Genomic DNA, 14,317 nt, shown 5'->3' with positions numbered 1-14,317 from the left:
ACCTTTTATGTCTATGTATATACCATGAATATGCATACGCCCACATATAAATCTACATTTATGCCGGCAGATACACTTGTTGTAGAAATGCAAGCTGTAGAAATGCAAATATGTGAGAATGGAAAGATGCTGCAAGGCAACTCAGTTTATGCAACTCTTATAATAGAAACCAGGCTCTGGCAAGGATCATCTTGGGCATCTGGAAAGGGTTTCTTTAATGAGAGGGAGAAGGTGGAGGCATGTGGATGTCCCTTAATGTGCACAGTTCAGACCGTTAATGGGATGATGGAGGGTGGTAGTGGGAAGTGACTGCTTTTCTTGAAGACTAAAGAGACAAGGCCCTGGGGATTTGAGGCTAAACTTGAAGAGATTGTTGTGGTTTGCAGATCTTTATATAACCTCTCTCCAAGGCAAAAGGAATCAGCTTAATTGGTCACATTCTTCTATTGAACTGTTTATGTACTTTTTGATTTTGCTATTTAACTTGTACCTAAATTATTCTAAAAGAATGGAGCAATTTCCTTTTAATGAGAACAAGGGCCTAAGGAAAATCTGCATTTGCAGTTTCCAGAAAGGAATATTGTACCTTTCTGACTGCGCATCTGACCACCTCAGCCCCAGCACCGAGGTAGAGAGGTCCTGCCTCCTTCCCTGGTCTTCTGCGGGTGTGTTTGGGGCTTCCAAAGCAAATGTGATAAAAGTCCTAGGAAAACCTGAAACAACAGTCTGATCTAAGAAAAAATATTTTACAAAACTGTGAAGAATGAAGCCATGTGGGTTTGGAAGAGCTAAATTGCTCAACTTTTCTAGCACAACTGTTGGAGAGAAATTTCTGTACCATTGAGTTAGTATTTTCAGTCACACTGGAGTTTTAGGTATTACAATGCTGATACTGTGAGTCCATCTGGGAAGGAGGTATAAGAATGAATGAGTGGGGAAAGGAGTCTCCAGAGCCCCTGGGAAACACTGCTTCTCTGTCTGAAGATGGCTGCTTCATGTGCCTGCATCCCAGATGGCTCCCTGGGAGGAGATTGCCTTTATGCTCGCTGACAGAGGGGACTTACTGGGCGATGCTTCAAAGCCTTTTATGGATTATGAGCTAAATTGAGTCCATAGTGCTGAAGTTGCTGTTTGAGAATACTTTACATTCACTGTCATCTTATCCTTGTGTAAAGATGGCCTAGGGTGAGCTGCCAGAGAGAGCTCAGAGATTGTCTCTGAGCTGGGGCAATGTTTCCTTGCTTCATTCTCCTTCCAAATGCAGGGTAGAAGTCTGAAGCAGGAAGGTGGGAAGGAGGTAAGGAGAAGCCCCACAAGTTGCTTGCATGTGACCTTTCCTGGGGTGCAGGGACCCAGGGAGCTGTATTTGTGCCAGGGCAGCTGTGCCCTGTTAGGAAGTACAGCCTGGCTGTGGTTACTACTAGACGTGAAGTGTCTGAGGTTGAGTTATCTCCCTGTTTCCCAGCACTGTGTCTCTCTTATGAAAAAGCAGAACCAACTCCTGAAGAGCTGTTGCTAAACAGTGAGAAATACGGCTCAGTCCTCTAGTTCATTTTTTTCAGTCTGCTTTTGCATTTACCTTTTTCATCCTTGTTTTCCTCAGCTTGAAGCAGAAGCAGTTTTCCGTGCCATCACCATTGCCAGTCGAATAAACTGCCCAGTGTACATCACCAAGGTGATGAGCAAGAGTGCCGCTGATATCATCGCACTGGCCAGAAAGAAAGGTGAGAGATTTCCTTTTCTCCCCCAAACTTTTTTTGTTGTTGAATAGAAGCTCGGTGGAAAAACCTGTACATGTTGACGCAAATCACGAGACAGGGAGAGGTTACTGAAGAATGGTAACACCGTCACAGACGCTAAATATTTATGGCTGGGAGAGATGAAGAGAAATCCTTCTACGTTTTTCAGTTGAGAACCAATCCTCACAAACTGTACCCTAGAAGACTGTGTTGTAACTCGTCTTTATCCTGTCTTCCCTTTTACCTTTCCTCTAGACTGTTCATGGGAGGGAGATACATTCTTCCTAACAGGGTCTAGCACATCCTCTGTGCCTTTTGGGGGATATCTCAGGGTATTGCCCTCCGAGGGGTGGGTTGGACGGTGAATGTGCTGTTAGAGACGCCTGGTGCTTGCTCCTGGCCTTGCTGCTGGAAGCTGACCCTGTCAGATGTGTACTGGGGATGTCTGTGGGCTGACACTGCTTGCTGGGGCCGCGGAGGGATCCAGATTACAAAACATCCAAAAGGGACTTGTGAGCCTGGGGGCAGCCGCTTTTGAAGCTGCATTTGCAAGTCAGGACTGTTCTCCTGGTTGGTGCTACAACCACTGTTCTACTGGCTGGTGTGAGCAATATGGAAAAGCCAAAGAGCAAAACGTTGTCTTGAAACTTGTATTCTTGAGACTTGGAGTATGGTGCTGGGGACCATACACTGCTGTCTGCTGGTGCTGTGCCCAACCTGGGAGTAGTAAAAAGGCATCTGTCTGCTGGAGCCCATCCTCCACCTAAATGCACTCTGAAGCAGAGCAACGTAGAGAACATGGCTGTGATTAAAACAGTACGAATTAAAACCAGATCTGAACTGTCTCCTCCTGGATTAGAAAGGGAGCTTTCTAAATATGCTGATCAAAAGCATGCGTAGTGCAGAGAGAGCCTCTGATTAATTTTTTATCATACAGACAAAGCCAGGGCTGCTTAATTTTCTGGGAGCTAAGCTGGCCATGTAGCAATGCGTGAATTATACATGGCTGCATGCAGCAAGCAGTATAATGTGCTGAAGAGAAAGTGGATTGTAATCAGTTCCTGTATATCTTTGCTTTCCCCAAGGTCCCCTTGTTTTTGGAGAGCCAATCACTGCCAGCTTGGGGACAGATGGGACACATTACTGGAGCAAAAACTGGGCCAAAGCTGCAGCTTTTGTGACCTCGCCACCTCTAAGCCCTGATCCTACCACTCCAGATCACTTAAATTCGCTCTTAGCATGGTAAGACCTTCATTTTTTTTTTACAGGCTGATGGTCAGGCAAGTGCAAAAACCACATGGGATGAAGCATCTGGGGATAAGCTCAGTTTCCTTTAGACCAGTCTCATACACAAAACAGCAGAGAAAGGACTGTGGAAAACCAGGGATGGTTATATCCCTGTGTTTAGGCTGTCAGTCAGGTGAGCAGGCATGGACTCTCCAGCTCCTGGTTAGCATGTTAGAGAGGTAACTGCTGGTTATTCAGGAATTATTTCTTTTTCTTTCTGCTTTTCAAGTGATTCCTAGTTGTATGGCTAGATAGTCTTTAGCCCAGGCCTTCAAACTGGCTTTCTCCCTCATTTTCTGTTTGCTCCAGCCAAATTGTTAATATACGATTGGATTCATCCTCACTGTCCAGCACAAACAACAGCCTTGTGGATAACCCCCCATCTGTGTAAACGGACTCAGTTTTAAACCCGTGCTCGTATCTTGCAAGCACAGCTCCTGGAATCAGGGTTGTCCCTGAATGCAGGAAATGTAGGAATCTAGGAATGTAGGAAACTTTCCTGGTGCAATTTTTGCCAAAGCTGGTGCAGGGCTCTAAGCTGTGAGCACTTTTGAGAATTAGGCTGTCCTAAACTATATTCTAAGTGTTTTTAACAGTGGTTTTAACTCCTGTGTATCTCAAACTTCTGACTTGGTAGTTTGCCTTCCTCTGGGATGGACCAAAGTCATGTAAGTTTGCTTGTGTTTAGCTTTGCAGCCTTATTCTTTTAGCTTGCCTTGTGTCTTTATAGGTTCCAGGGTCCTCAAGCTGGAATCCAGCCAAGATAAGTGGTACATATAGCGAAGGTATGTCAGGCAGGAGAAAGAAGCCAGAGTGGATTACAAAGGAGACTGTCAGGGACTCAGGGGCGCAGGCTGGTGACTGGAGGCCATCACTTGATGGAATAGGGGTACAGGCTGACTGTCTTTAGGTTGGCAGGGAGAGGGTTATCACTAGAGAGGTGAAAGGAGTGTGGACAGCAGAACGAGAAGTGTCTTTCTGATATAGAAAAGAAGACATCAGCAATGCCTTGCCAGCAACCCAGACTGTAAATGCATCCCTGAAATATTTCCTTCCTGTAGCCAACTATGGGTCTTCTTTAGCTTATCAAAAGACCATCTGCTTTGAAATGATATGGAAATTCACAGCTGAAGTCCCACCAGGACAGATTGCTAGTGCTAGAGTGAGGAGCTCAACTTACCATTCAAAACCTTATTTAATGCCACATGGTGGCACTCATCTCACCTGCTGCCTGCCCTTTCTACGGTTTCCAGTGCTCTAGACAGAGCAGTAGAATTTGAATCCTAAAAGTGACCCATTGGTCTTCAGAAAACATTTTCCCCTGAGGTTAGCTTTCCACATGACTACCTGGCAGGCTGTATGGCAGGCAGTGCCGGTGTGGCAGGTATACATATAAGGCTCCTGCCTGTGTAATTCAGGCCTGGGCAGAGCTGCCCGTTAGGTGGATGGGCACTACGTGTGAAGGGAAGCTGCCATCAATCAGTGCTGCTGCTGCAGTGTGCGCATCTCTCCTTGCACGTGGTGGGTCAGGCGGTGCAGTCCGCCAAACCCAGGTTTTAACTCAGCTGCCCTAACGAAGCTGCATTCACAGCACTATCAATGCACGCACAGTTGAGCTCTGAGTTACATGTGTTTCTGGTAAGAATATGCAGGAATTTGTTCTGTTGTGATGGTCTGGTGGCAGAAATGGTTTTCCATAATTGAGCTTTCTGTTCCTTAAAACAAGGAAGAAAAATGGCTTTTCTGGTCTGATCTGGCACTATGAGCACTTCTATAAATAGTGAAGCTCATTGTGTTAGGGTAAGGCTTTTACCCAGAACACGTGAATGTGTATCAAAAGGTTTGGCTCTTTACTTTCTCAGACATGGCTTTATGTTTCTTAGTAGAGAGTCCCAAAATAATAGTATGTGGGTCAAAACAGATTAGCTAAAATAGCAAGAGAATTTTTAGAACTGGAATCCAAATAATGACTTTTATTAACACTAACATCAGAAAGACAAACTGAGGAGTCGCAGAAGTTTTCATTATCCTCCAAGCATGCAAAAATGGCCTTTTTTTCCTAGTGGCTTAAAGTCCTAGATCTTAAATGACAGCAGCTTAGCCTGCTTTCAGTGTTAATACTTTAAATCTATACTGTGAAACTAAAAAAAGAACTGATATTTTATCAGTCTGACATGCATTTGTGGGGAATTTTATGCAAGGGTGATGGTAACGACAGTATTTCACTTTCCTGTGGCACTGTTCATCAGGAGACCAATATTTACATTCATTAAAAAATCTGTACAACATTCTTCCTCTGCAAGTACGTATCATACTGCTTGTGCTCTTTTCACAGAAAATATTGATTTTTCACTTTGGAAAGTTTAATATGTAAAAATCCAGCATGGCTCGTGGGGTTTACAGATTGGATTGGCCTTATGAGGTTTGGTTCTTGTGTCATCTATGGGCCATGCACCTGAGGTAGCTTTCGTCTTCCATGGTGTAATGCTGAGTTATTATTGCTGCTGTGATATGCCATCTGTTCTGAACTAGAGATGTGAGATCTTGGCACTTCATGGAAGATGTAATCTGCTGTAAAAGCCTTTTTTACGGTGAAGAATAAGATGATAAGGTATTGATGTGGCATTTAAAGATACACCTATGTCTGCTGTTAATTCCTACCTCTCCTTCTTTTGGAGGTGTTTTCCGTGGTGATCCCTTCTTGTCTGTCAGTTTTTTAGCTGATCTGATGCTCACCCCCCCCATTTGACAGTAGAGTATATCTAGACAGTAGGAGTTAACCAGGAGGCATTGGGTGGCTCTTGAGCTCATGCTTCAGCTGCAGAAGTCTTATATTGACTAGACTGGGGAGTGCAGTGCATGTCATTAAATGTCAGAGGAAAGGGAAAACAGAGTTCAGAGGAAGCAACTCCATTTTATCTTTCAGGTGTAGGAATTAACAGCATGGTGTAAGAAGTGCAACATAACCTCAGGGAAATGGGCAGCGATACAGGGCCTGGCTATGACATTCATGTTTTCATGGTTGTATTCATCAGAGGGCAGGAAAGGGAGAGAGGGTGAGCCACAAGAAGCTTAGCTGACAGAAAAGCAACAAAAAGGGAGAAATGGCATTGCAGCCTTCTGACTTTATTGTTCTGTTAGAATAAATGAATGTTTAACTGATGGATTTGGTTTAATCCTATGGAGTAACGCCAGGCAGTCATTAATAATCTGCTAAACATTAATAATAGCTAAAACATAGCTGCCTTTTCACTATTAAATACAAGGGTTTGCTTCTGCTAAAAAATGGATGGGTGGATGGATGTGAGCATAGTGGAGAACCAGAAAAGAGGCCAAAGGTTCTTCTTTGACTATCAGCAATCATTAGGGCTGGCAGCCCAGAAAATTGCATTAGAATTACTGGTGTGTGACACTTTTTTCCTCTGCACGTGGCTATTTGTTAGCTTGCTGGAATCTAAATTTGTGGACCAGAATCATTCAGATGTTTCAGAGCTGGAACTTACATAATCTGTTAAAGAAAAAGATGACAGGCTTTTGGGGACATCGTCCTTCTGGAACAATAGAAGAGAAGTCGTAGTGGGTTTTAATGTGCTTGACTCCTGTAAGCTTAACCAAGACCTAAAAATATCACCTATTTTCTGTGGATATTGAAGAACCTATCTTCATTTTTGTCTTTCTATTTTTGCAAGATTCTGCATATTGGTTATGTTCTTTCTTATTCCCAAGAGCAGCTGTGATCCAGTTCTCCTCTCTGCAAAATATTTTCTCTAGGCTGAAAAAATTACTTCTTAAATAAAAGAATTATTATTTGGTAGCTCTTTTTGTATTTTACTCCATGCCTTTTTCTGTGTAAGACCTTTAAGGTAGATAAATCCAGAGCACATATTTGACTTGCAGTATGCCTTTCTTTGTTTAATTAAAAGGCTACCTGGTAAAAAGCTTTCCTTCCTTTTTTATCTTCATGGTTCTGTTTTGGAAGGTCAGACAAGAAATACTCATGTAAGAACTGCAAGAAAAATATATCTGCAGGGGAAAAATGCAGGGAAGCAAGCTTGATGTTCATGACTTTGCACTGTAAAATTTTCAATTATTTTCCAACATGATTGTGAATTCATTTCTCTTGAGAGTGGCAGACATTTAATCGAAGCTTCTGATCATTTCCTTAATCCTAGAGTAATCCTTTTTCCTGGTTAGTGGGCTCATGCCTGATCTCTGTCGATAAGCAGCCGGAAAACCGAGGGATCTGTAATCTGGGAGTTCAGGGTGCTCCTGGGGGACAGTGGAGATGACCAATGCCATTGTGTTCTTCAGTGATCTGTAGCCAACATGTAAAGGCTGCTGACATGATTTACAGCCGATGCCTCTGGTGTGTAGGCTTGAAAGGTGCATTCACAGCTCTTCTGAGACCAAGGTAACCTTCGTGATGCCTGGTCTAAACCTTCTGTGTGTTAACTCCACAGCGGGGACCTGCAGGTGACGGGAAGTGGACATTGCCCATATAGCACTGCCCAGAAAGCCATTGGAAAGGACAACTTCACTATGATTCCTGAAGGTGTCAACGGAATTGAGGAAAGAATGACTGTTGTCTGGGACAAGGCTGTAGTAAGTAATTACTTACTTTTATGGACTAAAAGGAAATTGAGTGTTGGCTGAATAATGAAAGCCAGGAGACTCTTGGCCAGCACTTAATTGAATTTCTAATATATTTCTGAGAATTCCCAGAGAAAGCACTACTAGGAGGTATATTGTTTATTTCGAAAACCTCCAGTTTTATAAACTCAGGGCTGTGTTTCACTTTTTACACTGCAACACCATCATGTTTTACTAGACCTGAGGCTTCACAGACTCCACCGCTCAATTTTCCAGTTCTGTCAAAGAGGATGCTTCTCAGAGATGTAGGACCTGGAGCAGTTTAATGATTTTGAAGTGCACCCCATATAAACGTGATGAATGGATTGTTTGAATTTGGGAAGTGTCTCATCGTTTTTGAGAAATTACAAATGGATGGCAACTGAGCCTGAGGCTAGACGATAAAATGCTTTGAAGGAGAACACTGTGTGTAATTCATACAGGCGTGTTTTGCAGTGGGGTGCCAGTATAAGCAATTTTTTGATAGTTCCACAGATCCTAATATATAATGATATTCTCCCTCCATTGTTCATCTTCACATACACACCCATGCACACACACACACTCACACATGGTCATTACCTTATATTGCATTGAGCTCGAATGCATATTGCAAACAGGGAAGTGGTAGTATTTACAGTGCTCTTGTGAGCACTTCTGCCAGACTGTGTTTAATAACCACTTTCTTCAGGGACTGCTATTGAGATTCCAAGCACAGAAGCAGCTTCAGGTATCTGCTGTCTAGGAGCAAAGTGGGGAAACAAGCAAGGTGCAGCCAACCAGTGATATTTCCCTTTTGTTACTCCCGCGAAGGGAAGGAGCTGCAGCAAGGGCTGCAACATGGGATTTACAGGTGTTGACATTCAGTCCTGCACCACTGAGTAGCGTCTGTTTTGCAAATCTCATGTTTTACCAGGCAGGAAATAAGCGTTCATTTAATATTAAAAAGTTTGGCACTGTTGTTCTTTCTTGGAACATCGTTCTTACTTATTGCCAGGGAACATCCCAAAATACTCTACTGAGAAATCAAAATGCTGTTGGGTACAGCTGCTATTAAGCCATCACTGACTGTATAAAAAGTTGAATTGGTGGTGACGTTTCTCCAGGCAAGGACGTTATAATTGGGATGTATTACTTAGATGTATAGGTTTGGTAGTACTAATAGTAGAATGGACCTAATTTGCAAGAAGTGTTTCTAAAAGAGTCTGAATCTTGATCTTCTATTTAATCTCATAATACTCATGTAAGTTTCTCTGTTTTAAAATGTTTAAAACATTTAAATAGAAATTACTAGGGCTAGCAACAAAACACACTTAGGCATCAGTGTGTAGAGAAAGGGACCTTAGATAACTGAGCAGCCTGATGGTATCACCTGCATTAAGGTTTTATTGGCTACTCTTTGGGGTGCCAGGAATAATGCAGTCACTTATTTGAAACTCCCAAGTAATGTGCTGTGTATGAAGTCCTGCTTGATGAAACCTCTGTTCCGTGCAACATCACCATATATATGAACCACGTGCATTCCTGCATCTCCCTGATCGTTCAGCACTCTGAATAGTAAATCCCCATTTTATATAAGCATGTTTTGCTCAAGTCACATTGTTTTCAGGCCACAGGTAAGATGGACGAGAGCCAGTTTGTAGCTGTCACCAGTACCAATGCTGCCAAAATCTTTAATCTGTATCCAAGAAAAGGCCGGATTGCTGTGGGATCGGATGCTGATGTGGTTATTTGGGACCCTGATAAGGTGAAGACTATAACAGCTAAAAGCCATAAATCGGTAAGAAAAGGAAAACCAGCAAGAAAAAAGAAATGTCACTGTTGCTTTTCAAATGTTGATCTAAATCACATGAACACCAAATGCACGGGATAGAGAGGAGTGGGGTAACTGCCTACTCCTATTCTGAAATGGGTAAATGTTTCAGATGATGAAAGTATTGAAATCTTAGGTTGAAAGCACTGGGATCGGGGAGGATTTATTTTCTCTCTGCATATACCACTGCACTATTTTTTGCATGCTTGTGACAGATCTGCAAATAAGTGTGAATCAGCACATCTGCAGCTGAGGTTAGTAAAACTGTAACGATAAATTTAAAACCAGCTCACTTTATCGCTTACCTGAAAAGCACCTGATATCATAAATCACATGATTAAATCAACAGTATTCTAAATTATGACAAATGATTAAATATTCTGATAGTACAGCCCTGAGCACCTCCCTGGCTGGGATTTTCTATTTAATTCCAAAGCTTTGCCGCATACTTCTCTGCCCTTAGTGCACAGTACCAGTGACTCACAGTTGCTTCAGTTTTGGCTGTGGCAAGTTTTATCTTATGTGTTGTATACTTCAAAGTTGTTTTCTTACTGTTCGGGGCTTTGGTCTTTTATATCGGGGGGTTCTTCTAAATGTTCTACTGGAAATCCAGTAACATGACTTATATTAAAAAGGCATAAACCTTTAGAAACCTTTAGAAAGTAAGTTTAGGTGGTTCAGTTTTTATTTCTCTGTCTTGGGTTCTCTGTACTTTCAAGAAAGTAGTAATCTCCAGCCCTTTGACAGTCATTCCCATTTAGACTCAGGCTTTCCTGGTCCTTTCTGGGCTTTTTCAGACGGACATATGTGTGCTGGCTCCTTTGAAATTCCCTTGTACAGTCACAGGAGATGCATGGTGGGACCATGTCCTCTGGGTACCTGGCAGCTCTGTCACAATTTTCCTTCTTATTAAGGCTATCACACTTCCAGAGGCTCTGGGTAAATACAGAAAGTCCTCAAAAACACATGAGATAAAGTCCTGATGGGAAGTGAGCAATGGAAGGGAAAAGTGTGATGCAAGAAAGTCTGTTTAGAGAGATTCTTTTAAATCATTTCCTATCGTAATGCATTGCTTTTCCTTCAGGCAAAACAATTTTGTACTTCTCTTAATGACAGTTATCTAAAAATATGACTATGAATACAGATTATAAGTTACTAACTGAAAGAGATCTTGTACCAAACTTGCAGTGAATATGTTGGTTGATCCCCAGGCTGTTGAGTACAACATCTTTGAAGGAATGGAGTGCCACGGTGCCCCGCTTGTGGTCATAAGCCAAGGGAAGATTGTGTTTGAAGATGGAAATCTGCACGTAAATAAGGGAATGGGCCGCTTCATCCCTCGCAAACCTTTCCCTGAATATCTTTACCAGCGCATCAAAATCAGGAATAAGGTAATGTCAGATATTATTTTCTTTATAGTCATACACTCTTGGAAACAGAGTAGCACATGTTTTTTTATTATTATCGTGCTAGGATGAGTCTATATCAGATGGGCTATATATGACTTACTCAAAACGTGACCAAAACCTGGTTTGTCTGCAAGTGTGAACTGATGTAGCTTAATTAACTCCGTGAACTTCAGTGGGTAGAGCATATAATTGCCGGTTGGGCATAACTGCCTTATGTCCAGCTGTGCAGTCTTTTGAAGGGAGGTGGAATAGTGATAGAATTTACTTTTAGTTAAAATTCAGGAAAAAGATAAAGCTTTTCTGGGAAGAGGGTTGGCCAGAAGAAAAACATAATTTGTATTGATATTGAGCTTTTCATAGTGAACAGCCACACTGCAGAGAAGAAAAGCATGCAGCCAGAGATACTCATTATATTTGGCATCTCTGAACTGTTGTTGGTGCTTTTGCTGAGCTGAGTATTAGCAGCATTCACAGCTCAGAAAACTTTTCTCATGTGTTTAATAAAAAGCTTGGGAAATGACCACGGTTAAGACTGGGTCACTTCTGGGTTTGAATTTTATCAGTGCTCCTCTGTTGAAAACCAATTGGCTTGGCACTAGTTTGGGGTTATTTCGAAATTGCTTTTTGCCACTAAACAAGAAGTTCACTGTGTGAGGACAGGTAGCAAGATGAAGTGACTAAACCCCATATTTTCTTCAACCAAGCAGATATGGTAGCCTGTGGGGATGGCAGCTGAAATTAAGTCTACAAGCGGGTTCATAGATTTCAGATTCTGTCAAGCTGTGCGATACAAAAGGTCTGCTCTTCTAACAAGAGAAGGCACTGTAAAAACCAAATACATCTGCAAAAGTTTTGCAAAATACCGATCAGTATTACACCTTTTTTACATTGTCCGCTTAGATGACCTGTGCCTTCTCTTCACACTTGCCTCGCAAGAGTTTAGCACATTGGAAGTATTATATAAAGTAGATATTATAATCTAATTATTATAGGAACATAACATTAATATATTATTAAAATATATCAAGTATATATAAATTATAAAAATATTTAAATAGTGAAAGCAACAGTTGAAAAACGAAAATCAGAGAGTTGTGTCTTATACAAGGATTTTGCACAAAAGTAACTGGGCCAAGTAACCTGCATCTTGCAAGGGGGCCTGAATTTTGGGACAGACCTTTGATTTTAGATACTTAGGAGATATTTACCTTTAGATACCTAGGGCCGAAAAACGACCAAGAAAAGGACAGATATTTTCGCTCTTGCAGCTCCCTCTGCTGCCTGCCGAGAGGAAGGGAAAATCAGATTCATGTCTGCGTTTCTTCTCCCACTATCAAATTTTATCGACCGGAACTATTTAGAAAAACCCAGTGATGGTCATGTCAGCCACCATTTGAATATGTCAGTGCACAACAAAGGGGTATAGAAAAAACGTGTCAAACGGGGGCTGCAGAGCTGAAACTGGCACTGGACAGCAGTTTCAGTTTGTCCCTGGCGCATGGATAGCAGTATAAATTCCTGCCTTTGTGGATCCCTGTGAGATGGTTTCATTGCTGTGATCAGCATTAGTTTTGGCTCAGCCTGCAAGATGGTGGCGCTTCTGAGCCTGATGTCCCCGGCACTGATAGCCAGGAGAAGTCATTGATTTCTGTAAGAGCTGGATCAGACCCCTGTGCATAGTGTCCTTTTTATATGGTATTTCAATTTCACTGTTAACCTGTTGGGGAAATGGCTCTGAAACAATAATCTTGTAAGCCACATATTTCTGATCTTTTTGGTGAGCTTTGGATTCTGCAATTCGGGGGCTTCAGGCTCCTCCTGAAAATTGGAACTGTTTTTTTAAAAAAATTATTTCCCAGATTCCTGTGATTCTAAGGCCAGTGAGGCTGTTACGATTGTCTTTCCTCATAAGGAACTGTACGGGGATAAAATCTACAGACCTCAGACTGAAATCAGAGCTCAAATGACAGACATGCTATTGACAAATAATGAAAGATGGGTCCTGTGCCACAGCCTAGTGTATAGCTGCTTTTCTAGTTCATGACAAGAAGTGGAAAATTGGAAATTTTAATTTAAAAATTGCCACTGCTTTTCAGTGAATGAAGACAATGATATATTTGAAGGGGAAGCGCAGGGGCACAGACAATACAGGTAGGAGTGAAACTGCTACAATCAGTAGAGTGGGTATCAGGCTTGTAACAAGTGGGATTCAGCGGCTGAACCAACCCTGCTGAACAGCCTCTGAATGGAAAGGGAAGAGGTGATGGTGACTTACTTTACTTAAAGAAAGATCTTAGGTCAGATCTGTTCTTTTGAACCCCATTTTTCCCTGTTGACTGTGAAGGATACCTAATAATGATCTCACTCTTATACTTTATATACCTATAAAAATGGAAGGAGGAGGCTTTATAATTTCCTTTATATATTAAGCAGGCTGTAGCTTTCATGAGAATATATATGTGTTTTTACTTCAGCTAATGCCGAACATAGCTCTGTGCTCAGTGGTCTCTGCCTGTAGGCAGGAGTATCATTAGGGAGCATTATCGGAGCATTATCAGAGCATTCAGTGTCTGGGTCTTTATTCTCCTCTTGACCTAGGTGGGAGGACTGCAAGGAGTCTCCAGAGGAATGTATGACGGGCCTGTGTATGAAATCCCAGCTACACCAAAATATGCAACTCCTGCACCCTCAACTAAATCCTCCCCTGCCAAAAACCAGCCCCCACCAATCAGAAACCTCCATCAATCCAATTTTAGCTTATCAGGTAAGTCAGCCTGACTCATCAGAAATGTTTTAAAGACATAAGTATGGATTATTGGTGATAAATTTAAATTATAAATACTTCTTTAATCAAATATGAGAGGATTTTATATACTTACACACATATATATGTATGTGTATATATGCTTTTATCCAATCTTTCCCTAGGAATATTTTACAAATTACCAAATATTCAAAATGTTTGCAGTCTAAAATTTTTCTCTGCACGCAGTCTTAATATTATTTACCTGGCCCATTGCAGTTAGCCGAGGTCTCTGGTTGATGTGTCTGAGGCCCCTTGGTGGTATGTACAGCTGATGGGACTTGGGTCTGGTGCAACCCATGTGACTCAGACATCTCAGATTTCTTTCGCGCTGCATCACCAGAAACTGCTAGACTTGGAAACCTCAACTGTCCTTGTCCATGGTTGGCAAACCATGTGCAGAAGCTATCCATATGCAGATTAGAGTATTTCTTGTCCTCTTTGCTCTTGGTGCCCAAAACATTTTCCATGGTACATAAGAAAGAGACTGGAAAACCATCCTTTGGGGTTGCTGGAAATAATTCTGTCATCTGAAGACAATTACAAGTGTGTCAAATCCTTATCCTTCAAAAGTCTACAGCCCAATTGGTAAGTAAGTGGCCCCTTATGATGTTATGAAAGTCACTGGATTTTCTCT

At 41.9% G+C, this 14,317-nt stretch overlaps 1 protein-coding gene across 2 annotated transcripts in view; it reads left to right on the top strand.

Annotated features, from left to right (window-relative positions):
* CRMP1 (collapsin response mediator protein 1) overlaps positions 1-14,317 on the top strand; it is a 50,920-nt gene that overhangs the window by 34,567 nt on the left and 2,036 nt on the right. For both annotated transcript variants that reach the window (XM_075091891.1, XM_075091890.1), the window contains exons 8-13: positions 1,604-1,724; positions 2,825-2,981; positions 7,487-7,628; positions 9,265-9,435; positions 10,680-10,859; positions 13,476-13,641. In XM_075091891.1, the coding sequence (XP_074947992.1) occupies positions 1,604-1,724; positions 2,825-2,981; positions 7,487-7,628; positions 9,265-9,435; positions 10,680-10,859; positions 13,476-13,641 (937 nt within the window). The remainder of the gene's footprint in view (positions 1-1,603; positions 1,725-2,824; positions 2,982-7,486; positions 7,629-9,264; positions 9,436-10,679; positions 10,860-13,475; positions 13,642-14,317) is intronic.

This window comes from Phalacrocorax aristotelis, chromosome 4 (genome assembly GCF_949628215.1).
Source record: "Phalacrocorax aristotelis chromosome 4, bGulAri2.1, whole genome shotgun sequence".
Classification (NCBI taxonomy): domain Eukaryota; kingdom Metazoa; phylum Chordata; class Aves; order Suliformes; family Phalacrocoracidae; genus Phalacrocorax; species Phalacrocorax aristotelis.
This window is presented reverse-complemented; position numbering and strand designations above follow the sequence as displayed.